Source organism: Channa argus, chromosome 6, assembly GCF_033026475.1.
Source record: "Channa argus isolate prfri chromosome 6, Channa argus male v1.0, whole genome shotgun sequence".
NCBI classification, from domain to species: domain Eukaryota; kingdom Metazoa; phylum Chordata; class Actinopteri; order Anabantiformes; family Channidae; genus Channa; species Channa argus.
Window position 1 is genome coordinate 11719234 of NC_090202.1, and position 22090 is coordinate 11741323.

Sequence of the window (22090 nt, forward strand, 5' to 3'; positions counted from 1 at the left end):
CAACCTACCAACCGTTACACTGGCTCCTGCATTTAGTTTTCTCCAAACGTTACAAAATATTACAAACATTTTTGCACAGCGACTGGTGCAGAAACAAATTAGACGCTGACATTTGTGTTCACAATTTAAAAGTAACCAGGACTGCAGCTAATTTACATGTCATTAATGGATTTTTCATCCCGCCAATCAGCGCGAAGATCAACAAGCTGCGGCACGGAGCGCGCACGGAGACGAGCGGTGCAGCACATCCAAACTTCACAGACACACACCGCAGAAAATCTGGGAGGATATCTTTTTTATGATCAATGATTTAGTGTCCTATTAATTTATTTAGAATTTTTCATTTAATTTGTTAAGAAAAGTTAAGAAATTTCTAACAAGAACAATTATAGTATACAATTTCCCATAAGTAGACATGACAACTTTTTTATTCTTTTGTCGAACTAGGACTAGGACAAAACCAAAAATATTCAATATTGCAATGCTAAGACATTGTACAGTCTGGAAGCAGCAAATATTACGCATTGATGTTTGAAAAATAACTTTAAGGGATAAATTAATTATTCGTCTTGCACATTTTTGTAACTCAATTAATCAGCTAAGCAAACTTTCACTTTTGAAGAAATGACAATAAGACAGGAGCTAAGGAAATCTTTTAAAATAACGTTAAACATGCAGGTTGTTATTAGTATCCTGGTTTTAAGTTCCTGCTTTTATCACTGCTCTATCACATGACTCTCACAAAGAGGCTGGTGACAAAGTCCTGTCATAAGTAGGAGATGCTTAGTACCAGCAGGAATCGATCTTGTGACACCAACAGTGGTGGATCTCTAGGTATCCTTTCCTGTTATTCACGCAGTTCTACACAAGAACCATACAGCAGAGTAATACAAGTGTGCTACAATACCCCAAGTATTTCAGGCAGAAGAAAAAGATAGAAGAGATCCAGGTACATCCAGAATTACACAAGCTGTGTACATATAGAAGACATGTCAAGGGTCAAGCAAGACATCCACAATGTCTCTTAAAGCAACTATGTGATTTATTCTCGCTGCAAATCATACAGGAATGATCTCTGACAGAAACACAAACACTGTCCTCTTGTGGCCTTTTAAAGATACTGCATCAACTCAAACTCACAACGGACCAAAATGGCCAGAGTATGAGGAAGAGGAAACGCCATAAAGTAGCAACAGATATGTATATATTTTTTCAAAATAAAATGTGCATTTATTAAATTTTTGACACTTTGAAAACAAATTACCAGTTTACAGTTTGTACAATCTTAAAATAATTAAACTCTCTACTGATTTTCACGGGAATAATATTACATCTAAAAAAAAATCTTCCAATAGACAGATACTGAAAAATTAATCTCTAAAAACTTCTCTAAAAACTGACTTCTGTTATGTTTTAGTAGACAGTGTTTTACATCTGAATACACTGGCTTGAAAATATAACATCCTGACTTTCTGATCATTTAGGACATAGCGACAGACTTTAAAAGTGTATTTTTCAGGTAAGTGCAGAGTTGGTTCATCAGATCTTTGTTGTGACCCTCAACCCAGTGCATCTCTATCACCACATCTCTCTCCTCCAGAAGCACATTTAGTAAACACTTGAACAGGAAGTGTTCAACTGAACCTGGGCTCAATGGTTGCTTAGTGGAGGGTTCACTTGCTGCAGCAAGTGTTTCCTTTGGTTCTGTTTCCTGTTGTACTGTGCAGGTAAACTCCATATCCACTTCTTCATCTACATTTTCTGTGACCTCTTTTTGTTCACCAGTTATGTTGTGTTTACTCATGTCATTTGATGAACCATCATCACCACTCTGCTCTGCAGGCTGCTGTTGACCAGTTAGCTCTCTTGCATCCAGGATGCTGCTGTCATGCGTGGAAGCTGAAGTTGTAGAAGGAGCAGCTGAGGGGACAATAGTTTGAGAGCTGGTTCCAGCGCAGTTAGGAGCTCTTGGAAGCTCTCGCAACTGACGTGTCTGTTCACGGCGTTTTTGTCGTATGTGTATCCAAGTGTTCTCCACAGCTGTCAGAAAGAGACTCTGCTCCTCCTTTTGACAGGGGATACGTTTGTGCAGCACCTGTCATCAAGAAGGCAGACAGATAGGTGACTGGAGAATGAGGGCCAAGTTGATCACTGATCACGCATGTTGTTTCTGGGTTCACTGTGTCAGAAAGGTTTATCCTCAACATAATCCTCGATTGTATTATATTTTATAAGAATACAACTTAAAGAACTCTACTTGTGATTCGATCATATAAAATGCAGTTTAGGACAAAGCAGGTGTTGATACATCACATAGGGCTGTATTGCTTCACGTATTGACAAGATATTGAACCGTAATCCAGGAAAGCCCAGTTTGTTTAACAGATTATTGCGTTTGAATGCTTATCAGATACACACAACAGCAATTTAAAACACGGTGAGGCTGGATTTAAAAATCTGCAAAGCTTACCCTCAGGTCGGTGAGTGTCTTTTCCAGCAGAACAGTAATGCTATCCACAGGGCTGTTGGCAGTGCAGCCAATAGCTGCAGCCTTGGCCTGGAGCTCCTTTAGTCCTGCTGCTGTCAATGTGAATGACAGGGGTTTCCGCATCTTCTCCAATTTACGTTTCTTACTGGGAGGGGACTGGGACAAAAGAATTTATACAAGCAATGATTCTGGACATGTAAATCAAAATGTAAAGAATACGCAATACCTGTGGTACAACTGCCAAAAAAGCAATTTTTGAAAAAGCACAGATAAATTATGAAATAAGTAGATGAATTACTTGCAAATGGCAATGTAAGGTTGTTTGAAAATCTGCCAATGTAAATGCAGTGTTGCAGTATGTAGGTTAGTTAATGAGGAATATTTTCTGCTCTTTTTCAAACATACAGTGCTCCCATAGGCTCACGGTGAGCATGTAAACAAGAACTGTAGTCCACATCCATCTGTCATATCAAACAAATACTGTGGCTCCTATTTTGTGAAAAAAATTAACTCAAAGCTCATGATAAAAAGGACAGTAAAGCACAAAATGTATTACATTCAAAAGGAACATTCATTAACCAAAGTAACCATGTTCTAAAAGAACAACCCTTGAAAAGACACGGACTAAATAAACTAGAACAGTGGAAAGTTTGACAAAATGCCTGAAGCCACTGACATTTGAAAAACGTTTTCTGAGGAGAAATGGTGTTGTTTTAAAGTTGTAGGGCAGTGACTGCAAATATTGAGCTTGTGACAGTCTGATGAGTATTTATGATCCAACTGTTGCATCTATCCCAACACAAGGGAGAGGCCCCACTGTACACCACAAAGGGGCGCTCTAACCACATGAGTTCCACCTGAACCTGCAACGAATGTTAGACCTCATCTTACATCTTATCTACAATACCCTAAATATCAAAATGTAAATGTGGTGGAGGTCTGCTATAATCATCTACGACACATCCACTGCTGCCAGTGTTTCAAGGATTTGAGCTGCACTCAAAAGTCACTGCAGGCTGACTAAAGTGAGGAGACAAAGAGGGGGCGGGGGTCTGCAGCAGCAGCGTACTGTGACAGAGCAGACAGCATGGCCGACTGACCTAGAAAAAGCAGAAGTAGTGTGACCTTCACATTGCTGCACTGCTCCGGTGCCAAGTTTTGATTACTTGTTAATGCTCTTATTGAGGCAGCTGTAGCTCAGTTGGTAAGGCAGTCATCCATGGAGCACAGGGTCAGTGGTTCGATCCCCAGTCCTTCCTGGCTATGTGTCGAAGTGTCCTTGGACAAGACACTGAAACTCAAGTTGCTCCCGGTGGGTCATATGAGCACCTTTCCATTGGTGTGTGAATGGGTGAATGACAAGCAGCATTCTAAAGTGCTATATAAGTGGCCATTTACTTGTTTATATACTCTATTATTTATCTTTTTGGGGGGTAAATTTATGATCTTTGTTGATGCGTGCTTAGAGGAGATGGAGATATTTAATAATTGGGTTAACAATGGACACTGCCTTGTCTGGCTGCTTGTTAGAGCTTCTTTTATTTGTCTCTCATGTCTCGCTTCCTTTTTCTCCACACTCTGCAGGCCCAGAAGCTCATTGTACATGGAAAAGAAATCAATAAAATCCATCAAGACAAACCTGTGTTTATACAGAGCATCCTTGGCACTAATATATTGGTATGAAAACAAATGCGTGCACACACACACACACACACACACTCAAACTCAAATAACATAAAAGCCAGATGTGTAGAGTTTTACATCTATACCTCTTTACTGAATCACATCCTCTTCTGACTGTGCTGCTCTTTTGCTGCATTATTAATCCCACTTATCCACATTCACTGCATCTCTTGTTCTGTCTCTCTCTCTCTCTCACACACACACACACATATGTGTGAATGGCAACCTCACAGTAAAAGTGTGGCCCAATTTTGAAAACTAGCCACTGTAAAAGCTTCAACAAGAGTCCAACACCAGCGGTTCTCTCCAAATATATCATTCAATCATCCAACCTTCTGAGGGCATGTACAAACACACCTATAGAGACACACACACACACACACACACACACAGTAGCGATAAAATGCTGCAGATTTCTCCTTCAGGCAAACAATATAAGTCATAGTCTGATCACCCCTCTTCACCCACCCCCCATTTTGTCTTATTCAAGAACTAAAACCCCAGAATGGACTCTCCAGAATCCCCCTCCTGCCAGAGGCCTGTCTGAGCAACAATGCACCTCAGGGATCAGATAAAGCCTACTGCTACTCTCATCTTTCCAATGTCTCCATCTGCCTTTTTTGTCTGTATTTTCTAGATTTATCTACATCTATTTCCTGTCACTACTATTCATCCTCTGCATCTTTATCTCATAATGAGCAGCAAGATTCAAAATGGTTCAATTCCACATTTGAATACAGAATGCAATGTTGAGTTTTTTTTTTTTAACATCCCACATCACATGCAACAACCAAAATTAACCACTCAACAAGCACACTAAAGGCTCTGCTTCCTGTTTTCTGGAGCTGGGCCATGTTAGGGTAAGAATTAAGTTTGTAACATTTGATATCTGAAGGCCAAGGTGTTGATAGCTTTTTACAAACAACCACACCTGAATGTGGTATGATAAGCCTGCCACCACAGAGAATGGGGAACGTGTCAGAAAGAGGGGAAGGAGAAGTAAAAAATTTTATGTAGTTTACAGGGTGATCTGGAATTATGGAGTTTAAGTAGGTCACGGCTGTTTCCACGTCACATGTTAAAGTCTACATGTAACAGTAATGCATGTAACATCTCACGCCCACTGGAACACACATTCAGGTAGAATTAGCACAAAATTACACTTGCAGGAACGTCTGTAATAACCACACACACACAAAGTAAACACATGTTCATGGGGTCTGCCTGATAATAATGGCAAGCAGCTCCAAACCATAAATGACAATGGATCTGCGTAAATGTGGAGAAGGAGGTGGGTCACAGGAGACAAATGTAGGCCAATGTTTCCACTCAACTGCCTTTATGCTGAAAAGGAGGAGTCCTGACAAAACACAGTTCTTAATATTACAGCCTCTCCTGTACCTGCTGCACTTCCTCCTAATTCCTTCATTTTGTCTGCCATCACTCCAGGTTCATTCTTACTCTTCTGTGTTTTCTGTTTCTCCCCAACTCTGTCTCCAACTGTCCAGACAATCCTGGCAACTGTTGCCTGGCTACAGCGTGGTAGAAATCATACAAACGTCTCCCCAGAGGGAAGAGTAAGTGCTTCTGATGGAACAAGGCTGGAAAGGAAAGGATGAAAGGATGGAGCAGGACAGAGGTGGTGCATTACTGAGGTAGTTTTGGAAATCCACCAGATTGTGAGGAAAAGCTCCAATATTAAAATAACTGGTCCTGCTGAGATTCTTATTTTCAAAGTAACAGCTTTATCTTTTAAAACTAGGTAGAAGAAGAATGAAGAATGTTAGTCTGTACCACAAAGGCCTGAATTTCATTAAGCTGTCACACAGACCACAACAATCTGCTTTGCCTGAAGGGCAGTAGCACTTTCATACATTTTACTTTACTTTTTGACCCCCAGTGCACATAATATTGCAATTTAAAACACCAGAAAAAAAAAAAAAACTAATTCTACAGAGGAAACAATATTTTATTTTACTTGAATTGAAAAAGCTTTAATGGTTAAACCCATTTTCAATCCACTGACTGTGCCAATGGGCAAAGAAATAAAACACGACTTACTGGAACAATAACATCATCATAAAAACTCCAAGCCAGTGCCCAGCGCATGGTGCGTCCCTGACAGAATTCTGTGTGGGTCACTTTAGGAACCTGAGAAAAACAAGAACAGGTCAGTAATGCTAGATGCATGCTACATACAGTTTAGTTAAAAAAAGAAAAAACAGTGTATTTCAATATCTACAAAGTTTGGATGACCTGATCATTGATGTTATAACCTGAATTTTAATTTAGCACAGTTTCTGTTTCTGTTGGTATTTTAGGTTGGCTGGTTGTGACTGTATATTAAGCAGTTAAAACAAGCACAAGGATTATTGTTAATCACAAAAAACTACATGTGTCGAAACACATAAAAACAATTCCTTTGAGTTTTAATACTTTAAATTGATTAAGGTGATATTTGTAGGATTTTAAATAAAAGATTTATTTGTAATGGTGTGCTGTTATATTGTGCCATTGGTAGTTTTACATTAGTAAGTAGTTTACACTGCTTGCAACAAAATGAAGACTTTGTTACCATTATGAGTTTTGGCTTCATATCTATTACTGTGGGTGAGAAAATAAAGAAAATGCTTCTATGAAGTGATACATGTAGTGTGAAACAAACTGTGCTAAAATAGCACTGTAACAGTTACTCTAGGAGGGGAGGAGTCACTTAGATAAAGGTCAGAGGGTAAAGAGCTCAGTATTTGAGAAAGGTTTTTATTTGCAACCAACATCCACATTTGGTAAATTAAAAAAAACAAAAAAAAACAAAGACAGGAGCAGACACTGCAGAGAACATTGAATAATGGGCGATAAAAGCATTAGCATATTTACTAGGCCAGGTTTCCTTTTACACACACTTCAACTGAGACTACACTCTCCTCCCTGGACATCAGCCAAGACTGCACTCACTCTGATGAGCAGCGACAGCACCCGGAAACCTCAGGAGGAGAATTGAGAAATGGCGACTGCAGACGGGTATCTTTAATTTTTTCCCCCCAGTTTTCAGCATGTGAAGGTCTACAGCAGTCATGTGCTGGGCTATTAGTTAAGCTAACGACACTAATGTATGTTAACTACAATGTGCCGTGTGATTAAGTCATGCACTGCAAACAAAAATCAGCTCGTTCATGCCTCATTTGTGACAGTGCTTAGCTGGCATATTAAAAAAAAGCTAATCAATTGTAGTTCCATCGATGTCTACTGTTCTGACAGCGACGGCTGCTGATGTCCCAGAGGAGCGTTGGTTTTAAAAGGGAGGCAAAAATTGTTTTAACAAGGCATTATCAAACCCTGCCCAGGGGCATGTTCCTGCATGAACAAACTGAGATCAAAAAGCTGTGCTTTGCTTTGTAACTCTCACCGATTGCAGCAGATGTATGTGAGGGTTTGCCTTTCTTCTAGGTCTCACTGAGCACTCACCCCTTGCTTCCTCAGCTCCTCTTTCAAAGGTGCCAGGCTGCACTTCTTCCCCAACATGCAGCTGTACCACCTGCAGAAAGAAGAACTGAGTTAAGATTAAGCAGCTATGTGTGACTGTGTTAGAGGCCGACGGACCTGGGCATAAACTGCCAAGAAGAGATCAAATGAGCCGACGTGGGCTTAAGGGAGCAACACAAAGAGAGTCAAGCGCAAAAGACAAAAAAAAAAATCATCTGGGTGTGTACATTCACCAGTGGAGGAAAAGATGTTTTGAAGTTGTCCCGTGGTAGAGGGTTGATCAATAATATCTGCTGTGCAATAAAGAGATGAGGTTGGTGTTCAATCAATAGGCCAGGAAGGATGGAGGAAAGATAAACACATCGGGGGTCAGTCTGGAAGAAACACTGGTCAATTTAACAAACCCTGTCAGGGTTTGTTTAGTTGTCAGCAAATATTAATTAAAGCTAAATATTTGGTCTTTGTTTAATCTCTCTCTCACACACACACACACACACACACACACTCACACACACAAAACAAAATGCACACAAACCTTTATGTTTGATCCCCTCGTTTAAATTGCTCTGTAGTGCAAGTTAATTATGTTCAATTAAGTCAAAGCTGAGGAATTTATGGTAAAAGCTTAGTTAATCAAACATTTGCAATAAAGATGCATTTAGTATCAGGACCTCATCACGAAAATTATATCTGAGTTGGGTTATTGCATCAGTAAGGGAGCCATTTTCATTTCTATTTTTGTTGTACTAACATTATTCTGCAAAGGACCTACTTCAGAAACCTTCTATGCGATTGTATATAGTCATGTCCAAAAGCTGCAGTTACGCCCAGCTCGACAAAATTCCCTCTTGAAAAAAACGTATTAACTCATGACTTAAGGAAGGACACAGAACTGTAATCGGGTTTGGGATGAATGACAATGCCCCAGGGGTGGAGAGGTGAGTAACATGTCGGCTTCAGTTGACACAATGAAATATTGAACAGACCTAATTTTCACAGATGTTCCCTAGTTTTTGACACAGTAGGGGGTTTAGGGGGGGACACCCAGAAGATGTCTCTAAACATCCTTCCCATGTTAAAGTGTGCAGCTGCATTAGCATCCATATTCAATATTCTCTTTTCACATGTTTCTGAAGCACAATCTTATACCAGAGATGGTAATTTTCATATCAATGGCATGATAAATGAGGAGTGTTACCTTGTTTCTCACTGGGGTTTGGGCATTTGCCTATGTGTTACACTGGGAAGTGGGGTGGCTTGGCTCTGTTTGACAGTAATTACACTTCAGTGGTAAAAAAAAAACAGGAAAAGACCCGGGTGGGGTAGTGGGATGTCTCAAAGGACCAATCGGTGAAGCTGGCAGCGTTTCCATGGACACCTGGCAGCTCTGGCGTCCCACCATGCTTTTGGGAGTGACAGCAGGCTCCAGTTGGTTTAACCTAATCCTCAAACCTGTTAAATAAGAGCTGGTCCATTCTGAATCTCATCTCCTACATGAGTGTAACACAGAGCCACACAAGAGCAGGCAGGTGTTAACATTAGTCCCTCTCATGGCTGCTCATTTTATACTGAAGCACGCACACACGTGCACACACACACAAACACATAAAACACTCTGTGGTAGGCCAAGCAGGTGTGGCATGTCTAATCAGTTTTAATAGCACTGCTCTGCAGCTCCCTCTACCCATGTCTCACTCCAGTGCCCCAGTGACAGCCCTGGTTACGGGGGAGAGTAAAGTGAAGGCCGCTGGAGACACTCCCGCCCACCCACCCAAACACAGCTGTTCCCAGTCGGCTCCCGGATATAGAGCAGGGTGAAAGTGTGCCACAATCATTAAACCAACTGGGGGTGACAGCTCCATCAACGTGTAACTCTGTAGTACCACATCTACACATATCACCTCTTGGTGCTCTCGGTGGCCATTTAGAACTCACAGACCCAGAAAGAATAAATATGCAGCAATGCTCTGGTACATCCATACCATGTACTGCAGATCTGAAGCCCTCTGAAGTTATATCATTTCTGATTCTGACTGGATTTAATAAATCTGGTTGGGTTTGCTTTAACACATTATTCTATGCAACTAGGAAGAAGAGTCAGGTTTAACTTTGCAGCCTGCCGTTTCCCTCACCGCAAGCGTTTTTTGAGCTGCAGACTGTCATGAATGATCCTCTTGACAAACTCCAGTTCCCCACCCTCCGCCATGATCTCTGTCACTCCACCTGTGTTCACTGAACTGGGAGGAGGTCGCCTTGAGTTCCTGGAGTTTACCCCCTGGAGAGAGCAACAAGACGGATTAAGATAAAATCCCATTAAAAGCTCAATACTGTTAGATAAACAAACAGTGTTTCGTGTTGGAGCTGGACCGTTAAGTACAGCAGTGTTTACTTTCTATAAGATAAATCCTGATGTTAAAAAATTCCAAACTTATAAATTTTAATCTCACAGATTTAAACAGCCACACATGATTAATTATAGAATAATACTCACCTTTGCTTCTAGCTGGTTTGCAAAAAAAGGAGGGTTGCACATGCAGAAGTCATAGATGATCTCTGTTTCTTCTTTTAAAGCGTCCATTAATAATGTCTTCTTGGGGACTTTGACAACTGGGGAAAGAAACAGGGAAAGGGAACAAAGGGAGATGAGACCAGTGTTTGTGAGCTAATGTTTTAGTCATGACTGCTTTTGGGAAAAACAATAAAAACTCAAGTAAGAGTTTTGGCTGCCGTTTATAAAAGCTGACTCAATAGTGAAATGTGGTGAAGTGTAGATCGTGTGTTTGACATGTTCATAAGGGCCAACGTGAAGCAGATTAGGGAAACCTGGCGTTTCCAGGTTGATTTCTGTTGGAGGATTCCGAATTCTTTGCTATGTATACACGTAACCAGTTTTCTAATTGCGTTTCACCACCTGCGCATGTGCGTAACAACAGGAACACACAGCTGAGTGAAAGAATGAATGAAAAGGGAGATCATTAAAGGCCTGGTTTTTCAAAAATGTCTGCCTAAAGTCTGACAGAAAATGTAACTAACACATAGTTCCTCCTAGAATTCTAAATAAGTCACTTTCCCCTGCAGATTTTTTAAATGCAGACATTTCCCACACTAACACACACACATACACAAAAAGAAAAGTCAGAAAACGGCATTTTCCGTTACTATACAGTTAAAATCTGTGTGCCAGGCTTCCAAAATAAGCCAGAGATGAAGGAGAAATCAGATTACTGTTCTGCTGCATGCATATATGTGGATTTCCAGTATGCAGGTTACTTAAGTGCATGTAAACGGTCACCAAAGATTCTGCTTTACTGGGGAAATAAAATAATGCGGGTCAGACTTTAACACTGCCGTAGTTAATACATTTATGAAAAGCAAAGGAAATTCAAAACAGTTTAAGTAACCAAAGAAGCTGAAGTCATCAAGAGTGTTCGTTTTTTTGTGTTCAGTTGGGAAAACCGGACATGTTGCTGACACTGTTTAAGTTCAATAACTCCATGTTTCAGCATTCACCATTATCTCGTCGTTATTGTTCCTTGTCACAGTGGCTCCTTGTTATTTTTAGACATACATATATAGTGGTATTCTTCAGGACAAGTGTCTCACACTAACCTTTAATGAGGCCGGACAGGTTGTTCTGCTCCACATTCTTTGTAGCATAGTCAAAACAGATGTCATCCACCTCTGTCGCAAGGAAATACCAGCCGTTCATTGTCGCTCCCAGCAGGGGGTAGATACATGATGCCCCTGTACCTTTGGGAAAAAGACACACACACTTTGATCGTAAGATTTTTGTATGTAAGATGAATGGTTATGGCTGAGTGATCATCAGTATGGAAACACTGTGCTGTTGTTTTAAGTAAATAATTGTGTAAAGACAAGGTTGTCCATGAGATGGTGTGTTTGCGAACCATTATCATTAACTCAGTGGCCATATTGGCCACTAAATGTCAGCTCTAGTAGGTTTTATTAAATCATTCACATCTAAAAAGCAAAGCTGCATAATTCAGAGTGAGGTTGGACAAAGGGAAGAAAAGGCCCAGCGGTGATCCATCATGAAGCAGACAACTTCAGTCTGCATACAGAAAGGTTTAGGGTCAGCGATCAGTGACCTGAAACACTTGCACCTAAAGGCTAAACACTTTTGTACCTTACAGACAGAACATCAAACAAGCTGTCATGTGTAGACGGGGATATGGCAGATTGGTGTTGCAGACACTGGGAACAGTGGGAATTACTGGGCTTGTGTATCAGCTGGAAGCACCAGGTGACATTTCATGAGCCACATCAATAAAAAGAGCAGGGGCCTCAGTTTACATCTCCCTTTTTCTACACTGAATATGGTAAAACTGGGGGTGTGGTGACAAGTTGTTCAGATAGACAGTAAACATGCGCACCTACTGTTACAGATAACACAATCGTCAAGACAATCATGTAAATGTACCAATGTCGATGCCCCTGCGTGGCTGCTTCTGTCCGTCAATGAGGTCCTCAACCCAATGGATGTAGTTGAGGCGCAGGGGAACGGTCGGTATAAGGCGCTCCAGAGGAATCTCGATTGTCAAACCGAAGTCTTCTTTCAGCAAAGTGCAGGTCAGCGCTCGCACCGCCTCAGGCTCTTTGAAATTCACACTACAGGAGAAACAAACACAGCTGAATAAGCTCACAAAATTATTTTAATCCTATATACTGAAACCATAAAACACACCACATCTAACCTAAAAAGGAAAAACCAAATTGATAAAACCTGTCAACACAATATTTAAATCAACACGGTAAAATATCAAAGTCAGACGACAAATAATCTAAACTATTGTATGTAGTAATACAGAAAGCAAACATGTCTCACATCTTTTGTACAAACTGAAGTAAGGAAAAATTTTGTTCGCTTACAAGTTGTTGTAGAGCTGCTTATGTGCAGAGTCTGTTTGGTGTTAAACAGTGCACAGTGGGTTTTTGAAGCCTTTTAACTAAAAAGACTTAAAAGAAAAAACGATTAATGTTCTTTTAACAATCCTCTGACTTCTGCTTTTAAATCACTTTGCGGCATTAAGGGAATCCTGGGTACAAATTCATGCCAAATTGACATGCAGATTCGTTCGACTGTGGCAACCCCTGAAGGGACAAGCAGAAAGCATTTGATAGTGTAGATTTTTATTCACCCTCATTTTTTCGTTCAAATGTTTGGATAACCAGAGAGATTCACTTAAAACCTGTCCATCTGTCTTCCTCCATCTGACTTCAGTCTCAGGTTAAAGAAGCTGCTTAGATCTCAGTATTTATTGGTTTAATTTAGCCATGTTATTATTAATAGAAATAATGGCCGAAGCTACAAAAATAAGACCAAGACTTTATGTGACTCAAAGTGTTCCTTTGAGGGGGATTTCAATTTAAGTGATTTTACCAAGCTGCTCTGAATACAACACTTCATTAACCCTCTGCCCCCCCAGCCTGGTGCAGCTCCCTGCACTGAAACATATTATGAACGTACACATGCATACGCGCGCGCACACACAAATATAGGGACGTAAGCAGCCCATCAGTGCAAATGACATGGAATTCACATTTTCAACACTACTTAGACCTTTCACTTTTTATTCCCAGTTCTCAGTGCCACACATTTGGCTCACCCATCTCTTCCTCAACATGTTTAATGATTTCAGCTGTCACACGAGCAGGCACGAGTGTAGCGGACAAAACAAGTGGGCGAGATAGGTATAATTAAAGCTTTGCTGGGCGTTTTTGCACCTTGGCAGATGCAATTAGACGCATCCTGGTGACGGGAACGTCTGGCACCTCAGCGGGGAAAAAAAAGAATTTCCACTGCAGTGATGCAGCTTTAGACTCTGAGATCTAAACCAGTCATCCACTGATTTTAGTTTCATTTCTTTTGTTTGTTTTTTTTTTACAAATTAATTCTCCCTAAAGAGTTAAATCTTCCTCTTCAGGGGTACTCACAAGAAAAAAATCCCAACAAAAACATCTTATTTGCTAGAATTGTTCACCTGAAATATTACTTGACAATGTTGTTTGGCTTCTGCATTGTTTGGATATGCAGACCTTGGTGCCTCTACCTGCTTTTTCCCCACTCAGCCCAAACACTGTGATGACTGTGATTCTAGGCTCAGTGTTCAGCTCTAAAACTACTGTGTGAAAAAAGCGTCATTATTACATCAAATTATTACATATTTCAAGCCTTATAATGTTACATGTTAACGAACTGATCTCTGAGTCTCTTATCGAATCATTCTTATAAAACCTGGGTGTATTTTATATTTTATATATGTGGGTCTCCCTCTCTTTTTTTAACCAAACGTTGTCTACATTTCTTTAAATCCCCGTTTACAAATAGTCTTTCAGCAGGATATTAACATAAAATTTAATTATGAGCACCTACTCTGATTGGCTGTAGTTGTGGCCTCCACTTCACCATCAGCCAATAGGACCACAACATAAAAAATAATTAATATTACCTTACGCCACACCTTCAACATAGTACAGGCAGACAATGAATATATATGGAGTAAGACAGTAGTTACATAGTGATCTCTAAACTACGTTCTCATCCTAAATGGAAATAAAAACCTACTGTTGTCTGTTGCTGCTGACTGCACAGACACCGACTACAGAAGTTATGTACACACTCAGCGTAGCTCTGGGGAGGGGACGCCTCATCTGATTCCATGTTTGAGCATGATTTCACAACCAATAGACACAGTTTCAGCACCAGACAGGGAGTCCCCCCACCATCAACCTGATCCATTATAAAATTTATTTTTCTTCTTTTCCACCATACCAGCCCTAAGTGAGGACAAACCTGCTTCAGTGTCACTTCACTCAGGAGTGACACCAGAGACAAACAACTCTCCTTCAGCCAGATGTGAGACAGATACAAATGAGAAGTGATTTACCTGTAGACTCTAACATCAATCTTTCCCAGTGTCTCTCCACCTAATGAGCATATTAGGTTAATGGTCCAGTTCAATCAGTGGCTGTAGGTAGTGTGACCTCTCAGAGAAAAACCAACACCTGACTCCTTTCAGCTTGTACAGCACACTTTGAAAAGACGAACCAGTATAGAATTTTACACTTTAGAAATTGCTTAAGCACATGGACGGATTTAGGCTAATGAGGGAGAGTTGGTCTATTAGCATAATGCTCACAATTTCAAAAAAATGAAGGCCAGGCTTTCTCATGTGTACAGCTCAGAGATATTGTCCTCTTTCATTTCTCCTCAGAGCCATCATTAGATAAGTATCAATATTCAGAGAGGGAAGCTTGCTCAGGCTGACCCTCTATTTTTAGCCCCCAATAAGTGTGAGTATGGCTCTGTGTATGTGTGTGTGTATGTATGTAATGCAGACCCAACACTCCCATCAGCAGTAGTGCGAACACTACATCTCCATGGCAACCCCACCTAGTGAACAGATAAGGAGAGCATGCAAATCCGGCCACGCTGGAGCAATGGCTGATGCCAGACTCAGCGTGAGAGTGCCCGTGGTTTACGTCTCTGCTGCTACATAGATGCAGCACTGCGTGTTTACGACAGTAACGTGGCCGACGGGATACAGAATGGGACAAATCTGAGTGAAAAACTTGAGAAGAATCTTGATATAATCCAGTGTTACAGTCAATACTAGAAGCATTAAAGGAAATTTGGAGTGAGTTAGACTTGACTACATTGTGTGTTCAGTGAAACAACTGGGAGATGGAGCAGAAGGACTTGCACCAAGAGTCTGGATTTTAAGAAAGAAAGAGATAGAAGTGATTAGTTCAGATGGATGAAAAGGAAGACATCATTACAAGCAGAGGGAAGTTTCTTGCTGAGACAAACAGATTCACCTCTAACCTCTCAATGATTAGCATGAAACCACACACACGCGTATGCACGCACACACACACACACACACACACACACACACACACACACACACACACAGGTTCTTTCAATTTCTTTCCACAGAGAGATGACCTTCAAGGTACATCTATTCACTCAGAGTGCACTGGAAACAATTTTGTGCTGATTAGCAGCAATGCCTACTCTCATGTGATCTGTTTTTCTGTGTGCTAAGCACATCTGGAGTCAGAAGACCAGAAACGGGTGAATCAGTGTAAACTGGTTAGCTTTATGTTCAATTAATTATATTTTGAAGCTCCATGACAAGCATATTACCTTAAAGTGTTAATTTTATTTTTGCAAGATTTTAAATTTACAAATGGTGCAAACACATACATAGCTAAACAGTGAAACGTTTCCAAGTAAGAAGAAATAAGTCCTGTGACATGACTCAACAATTAGATCATTGCACAGGAGTTCAGATTGATTTACTACTAAGTATTGAAACAAAACAAATTAAAAAAAACTATGTAAAAATAAATAGATTAAAGGGTGAAGTTTACTCATCACATGATTACCAATTAACTAACTACATTAATTTATATAAAAGGATCTGTTCATTATAGCTGCAGTGGTCTAACTGAAGCAGTTAACCAGGAATCCTGTGACTACCCCAAAAAAAATTAACCAACTTTAGATAAATTATTTGTTGTACGGTGAAGGTTCCAACTCTGCATTAAGGGCAGGGCATCTTAACAGCAGATTTAGGAGGTGAAATGTCTAAAAATATAGCCCTGCAGTGAATTTCCCTTTAGTCTCTCTCGCCAGATAATGAAAGCAATTCAGTATGGTAATGCCTCTGCTGGGCTTTCCAGTGAGGGCAGCTGATCACTGCATGGTTACATTTTTCACTTTAACATGTGGCATCAGAGTTCATAATTCATTTCTCCTATAATATAGAGAACATGTTTAATAATGCATCTCCGAACAGAACTGGTGTGAAAATTGAACATTTCATTAATTACGGAAGTGAAAAACCTTCCACAGATGATCGTCTCACCATATAAAATATGACTACCAAATTAAGTGTCACCGAGGCCATTAAATTTTTAATACCCATCTTTGTCTCCTAATCCCACACTTCTATCTGCCTAGTCTGAGCCTCCACCCTCCACCTCAACCCAAAAAGTGAAACAGACCAACATTGAGACTATTTAATCTCTCCCTCACTTCAATTCCAATCACATCCACCATATTTCTTTTCTTGCTGCCTCTGGTCTGAGCTCAACTCTCTGCCCACTGCTATCAGTCGACTCCACTGACGATCCCTAAACGAGGGGAGACGTATCTCCCCTGAGGATTTACTGAGTGTCTCCCCAAGATTACTCTCATCCCCTAACTCACTGGCTAAATACTTAAAAACCCAGTAGATGAATTCATTGGAAAACACAAAACCACACTAATCCCTCCACTGATGGAATGACAGACTGACAGAGAAGAGGAGCCAAATTTCTGCAGACAGCCAGGAGGAGCTTGTACCACATGCACAGTGCGCCATAAATCCTGGACATCCGTTCATGTTGTAGCCACAAACAACAAAGTCGCAACTGACTCCTGTCTGTACTCCCCAATGTACAGTGGTGCTTTAAATATGGCTTAAATTATTTATCAATTAATCATTTAGAGAAAGGTCAAAATGTGCAGTATTTCAAAGTTATTTTGTGGTACTAAGCAGAAAACATCTACCAGGATTTGAAAGGTTGTGAATATTTAAACAGGACATATGTTTTGTAGGCTGCCCTTTTAATCCCCCGATCTTCATCAGGTTGAACAATGTATTAGCTTTTAATAACAGATTAAGTCAATTTTTCAAAATTTATTTCCACCACCTCAAAGGTAAGAATTACATTAAAATATGTTTGGAGATATGTTAGTCACACAAGACATTTAATGACAGGCATTGGGCTATTGGAAGTTCAAGGCTGCTGTCTCAGCTAAAGCCAGAACTGGAAAGCAGCTAGAATTTTAGTCCACTATAGTAGGGTTGGAAACCTTGATGTGAGGGGACGAGCAGAACTGAACCATGTTTATATGCTGAGTGACAGCCGTAAAGTCCCACCCCTGACATCGACCTTCTCTTATCAGTCAGACTGGAGAGTTTTTCTTAAAATATTTATAAGTAAAATCTGGAGTACTAGTGCAGATACACTAGTACTTGAGTTAAAGTACTTGTACAACCTCACAGAGCCACTAATTTGGCTGTATTCTTTATATTTTTCTGATTAATGGCTTGAATGTTCCAAACATTTTCAATGATTGCCAGGTCCCTGTCTGTAACTACAATTGGTGGATGTCTAGCCCAAACACTTGGAGCCTATTATTTGTCATCTGTCTGTCTGGAAACCACAGACACAGAGAAACTACAAACTGATAATTAACACCTGTCACAGACGGACATCAAGCAGAGTTTTACAGCGTGCCCACACATGCACACCCAACCTGCCATAATATGATTGACTGGCCACCTCAGCAGCACAAAGGATGAGCCCACACCAATATTTTTGCAGCCACACACAGATGTTTAATATTGCTACAGTTACACTGTGTTTGCATTCATCTGCATAACACAGACAATAACAAGTGATTTCCTCACTGCGCAGATGCTGTACCAGTTTCATACAATACCTTACAAAGGAGGAGCAGGATGTCTCAGTCCTGACAGACGAACAGCAGGCCTTAAATACAAGCCCAACAATAACTGTCACTTCCAATGTTCACTGGGAGGTTCCTTTGTTTTGATGGACATTTGTATCAAGTGAGAAGAATAAAAAAAAAAAATCCAAAGAAGGCCAATCAGGCGTGCTAAAAATACTAACACTACCTACAGTAAACCAACATAAATTTTACAGAGCTGGATTTTCGATATCAATACAGAATCAAGTTTCAGCACTGACAAAAAAATAAGAGACTTATTGAAATCTTTGCCATAAAAGACAATTTTTAACAAACAATTTACTAGATTAATTAAAATTACTAGAGGCCCATTGCATTACATTCAGAGTGCTGTATCTAAGAGTGTAACTTGCATCAAATGTCCTGAGCAGTAGAAAAGGCCTTTGACAAGCATTTTATTAATAAAATCTTAGTTTTCTTTTAATTAGCCTAAATCAACAACAGCAGAAATGTAACTCGTTTAATTCTTCCCTAAATCAAATGCTGATTATGGGACAAATGGTGATCACTGGCATAAAATGAGGACTACAGCAGATAGCTTTTATAAGTTAAATTTATCACAAACCTCTAGAAACATCCTCCCAGGCTCAGGAGAGCAATCTCACTAAGTACATGAAATGCAAAACTGGATGCACCCACAGCTCCCAGTACTAACACTGCCATTGAAGAAATAGAAATGGCAGCTAGAGTGCTGCTCTAGCTCATGTTTCTTTCCCACATCAGCAGCAATCGTGAGCACATGCAGTCTGATGTCAACAACGCTTATCCCACCAGACATGCTCTTCCTTTGTACTGCTGCCTGGACTTGAGAATTAAAAGCCTGAATTCTCAGCAGCATCTCTGTGAGAAGTACACTCACACACAAGCAGTGTTTGTGTCAGAATTTAGGGAATCTAAGACATAGAAATCTTACTGGGCAGTTTTTCATTGACACACTAGCCTGGTTTTAAAATTGGAATTTTGATTTAAATGGTCACTTGTACATATTCTGAAAAGTGTCTCTAATGAATAAGGAAAGCAACTGACTGATATTCGAGTGAAAAAGAAATAATCTTTGGTTGTTGTTATACGGATCCTCAGGGATGGACTGATTTAGGCTGGCATACTTGTGTTCATGTTATACTGTATGTACTGTAGTAGTGTCTGTCCAAAATAACATGGACAGGAGAAAATAAGGGATCGTACTGAATTTTAAGGAGTCAGTGGGGCAAATCAGCAGATGTAGCCATCTATATTGCAGAAAGAAAACACTACCTGACATCCCCATCACAGACTGATGTGTCAAGTGGATGGGATTCAGAATATAGCTTTTGAAAGACAAGTCTTTTTGAGGAAGTCTCTGCAATCGTATGCCTGAAATTGGGCAATTTATCTAATTATTTCTGTCAGATCCTCTCAAGCTCCAACAAATTGGCTTGGGAAGTGTCTGTGACTGGCTGGCTCTCTGCAGATGTTCTGTTGAATGCAAGTTTGGGCTTCGGTGGGACCACTCAAGGACAGTAAGAGATTTGTCCTGGAGTCACTGCAGCATCTTCGTATCAAGTTACTGTCATGCTGAAAGGTAGGAAAGACCAGTCACCCCTGCACCATGTCTCACGCACCCTGGAGAAGGTCCCAGAAGTCCCACAGCACGATGCTGCCACCTCGCCTCACTGTAGGGATTGTATTAACCAATAGTGCCTAGTGTTTGCCTTAAGAGAATTTGTGTCAATAGACCACATAATCCCTGCCCTCAAGTGCTGAGGGGCCTTTAAACATTGTTTGACAAGCTCCAGATGGCTTCCATTAAACCACTCTCCTATAAAGGTCTGTTTGATGGAGAGTTACTGAGATATCTGACTCTGCTGCACCAAATGGTGTGGATATGTTTGGAGAAGCACTTTTTCTTTTACCTTTTTGTTTCCTCTAAGCATCAAGACCTAAATGACAGATATTCAATGTGATACTTGAGGGAAGTAAAAGCTTTTACCTGACTTGGTGACCTAAAAATATTTTAAACTGTAAGATGTACAAAAAAAATTCCTATCGTTATAAATTTATGTATAAGTCTATATAATTAACTAAGTAGTTTAATAGCTTTGCCTTGACCTTTATCCTTCCAGCAGCCATGCAAATTATTCTGACATACAAATCACATATTTCTGTAGTAGTTAATGGTAGACAACACCAAGAGCAGTGATGTGTAGACCAGATACAGAAACTGATATTGGGCTATTTAGACATACAGACCTTCATATTTAAAATTTTAAAGATATTAAATACCTTGTTTCCATTAAAAAAGGAAGAATTTTGACCTCTTTGCCACTATATCTTTAAGACAAAATAACAAAAAAGCTGTAATACTGTAGTCCAATTACATTATGGCTGATATCTTAACCCATTGATAAACAGTTTGGTTCTGATCAATAAATACAAAGTAACTGAGTTGGATGGCTAGGGGAACAGCCAGAAACAACTATTGTTGTCTGACAGTCTGACATGAATGTGACCTGGCTCTCAGTTTTTGTATAATGGTGCTGAAATCATGGTTCTGTGCAACCCACCAAGTTGAGGCATTTGGAAAATGTCACTTTTCATTAATATGAAAGAGAAATCTAAATATTTAAAATACTTAAAACAGCTCGTTTTATAGCGGCAGTTTAGCCTGAGCAAAATTTTTGCTACTGGTGATACTGGTCTGGGTCTAAACAAATAAAACTTACAGTATGATCATGGTCTTTTCTTGTTCAAAAATCTAATGGTTAGAGTTACACACACATTTACAGAGAGGGACAGAGTATAGTGTCAGGCACGTACACAGGTTTTCCGGCGAGGCTGGTGTGGACGTGCTGCTGAAAGTCTGGATACTTGGAGGCCAGGTAAGCGAAGTCTGGAGGACTATCCTTGTAGCGGTTCCGGGGATGCATGGATTTATTCAAAGCCATGTTCTTCTGTATTTGGATCTATACACATACATTATAAAGCACGGGTTTATGAAACGCTAAACGTTGATATGATACACCAACAAACGGATTTGAGTCTGAAACAACTAACGATGGTTTTTATCAACATTAAATGTTCATTACATGTTTTTCGTTAGTACGAGTATCTGCTGTTCGTAATAGTACTGATTATATGTTAGTTTATTTAAGGCAGTCTCCAAGTTACTCCGTAAAACTCCGTTTTAACTTAACATTAGGAACAATTTGTTTTAACAATTCTCAAACTCGAGTAGAAATGAACGTTACCAGATGCACGAAGCTAGTTTAAAGTAGTAGTAAGCTAATTCTAACAGCATAAACTCCGTATTTGTTCCTGCCTACCTTTAAAGTAAGTATATCTCGTGGTGAAACTAGTTAGAATTTTCCGACTGACGTTTAACGTTTAGACATCATGCCTGTGCAGGAAAAAGCACACACAACACACGTTGAAGAAACGTTTCATTTTCTGCAACCCTCTTCCGGAACGCCTATGACGTAGCCCCTTGACGTTCATACGCGATAGCGTCATAAAGCAGGTTCTGATGCAAACTGTTTTTTATTTTGTATCTGCTTCAAAGAGATATCGCCACAATACCAAATTTTCTTACTGGAATCGTTTTGTGGATAGCATCGCATGGGAAAAAGGTCTGATGTTTACCTAATCGCTATCTGATGCCTAAAAAAGAGATATCTTTCAAGCTTATTCAAAGAGTCTACTCGTTTAAAACATTGAAAAACAAACAAACATTGACTTAAATTGTACTTTTTCCTTGAGACTGCTGTTCATTTATTTTGGCATTTCCCATTCACGAAAATATTTTTAAGTTAGGTTTGTAACTATATTAACAAAAAAATGATCCTAGTGATGAGGATTGGTAGGCTAATGTATACTTTTTTGATACAAGGCAT

General features: G+C 39.9%; 1 protein-coding gene across 1 annotated transcript; it reads right to left on the minus strand.

The window, feature by feature from the left end:
• Positions 1 to 1020: 1020 nt before the first annotated feature.
• mettl16 (methyltransferase 16, N6-methyladenosine) lies at positions 1021 to 21666 on the minus strand. The gene is made up of 10 exons (XM_067507814.1): positions 21524 to 21666; positions 21018 to 21163; positions 12096 to 12283; positions 11264 to 11404; positions 10146 to 10261; positions 9787 to 9929; positions 7637 to 7706; positions 6233 to 6322; positions 2471 to 2644; positions 1021 to 2095 (listed from the first exon to the last, which is right to left on the minus strand). Exons 2-10 carry the CDS (start codon positions 21143 to 21145, stop codon positions 1481 to 1483), a joined length of 1665 nt encoding a protein of 554 aa, XP_067363915.1. The 5' UTR covers positions 21146 to 21163; positions 21524 to 21666; the 3' UTR covers positions 1021 to 1480.
• Between the last annotated feature and the right edge of the window lie 424 nt (positions 21667 to 22090).

Coding starts and splice junctions, on each gene's coding strand:
- mettl16 (XM_067507814.1), bottom strand. CDS start 21,145: ATGGCTTTGAATAAATCCATGCATCCCCGGAACCGCTACAAGGATAGT. Junction 12,284..21,017: donor AGCCTCGCCGGAAAACCTGT/GTACGTGCCTGA, acceptor TTTCTCCTGTAG/TGTGAATTTCAAAGAGCCTG. Junction 11,405..12,095: donor ACGCAGGGGCATCGACATTG/GTACATTTACAT, acceptor TTTTTCCCAAAG/GTACAGGGGCATCATGTATC.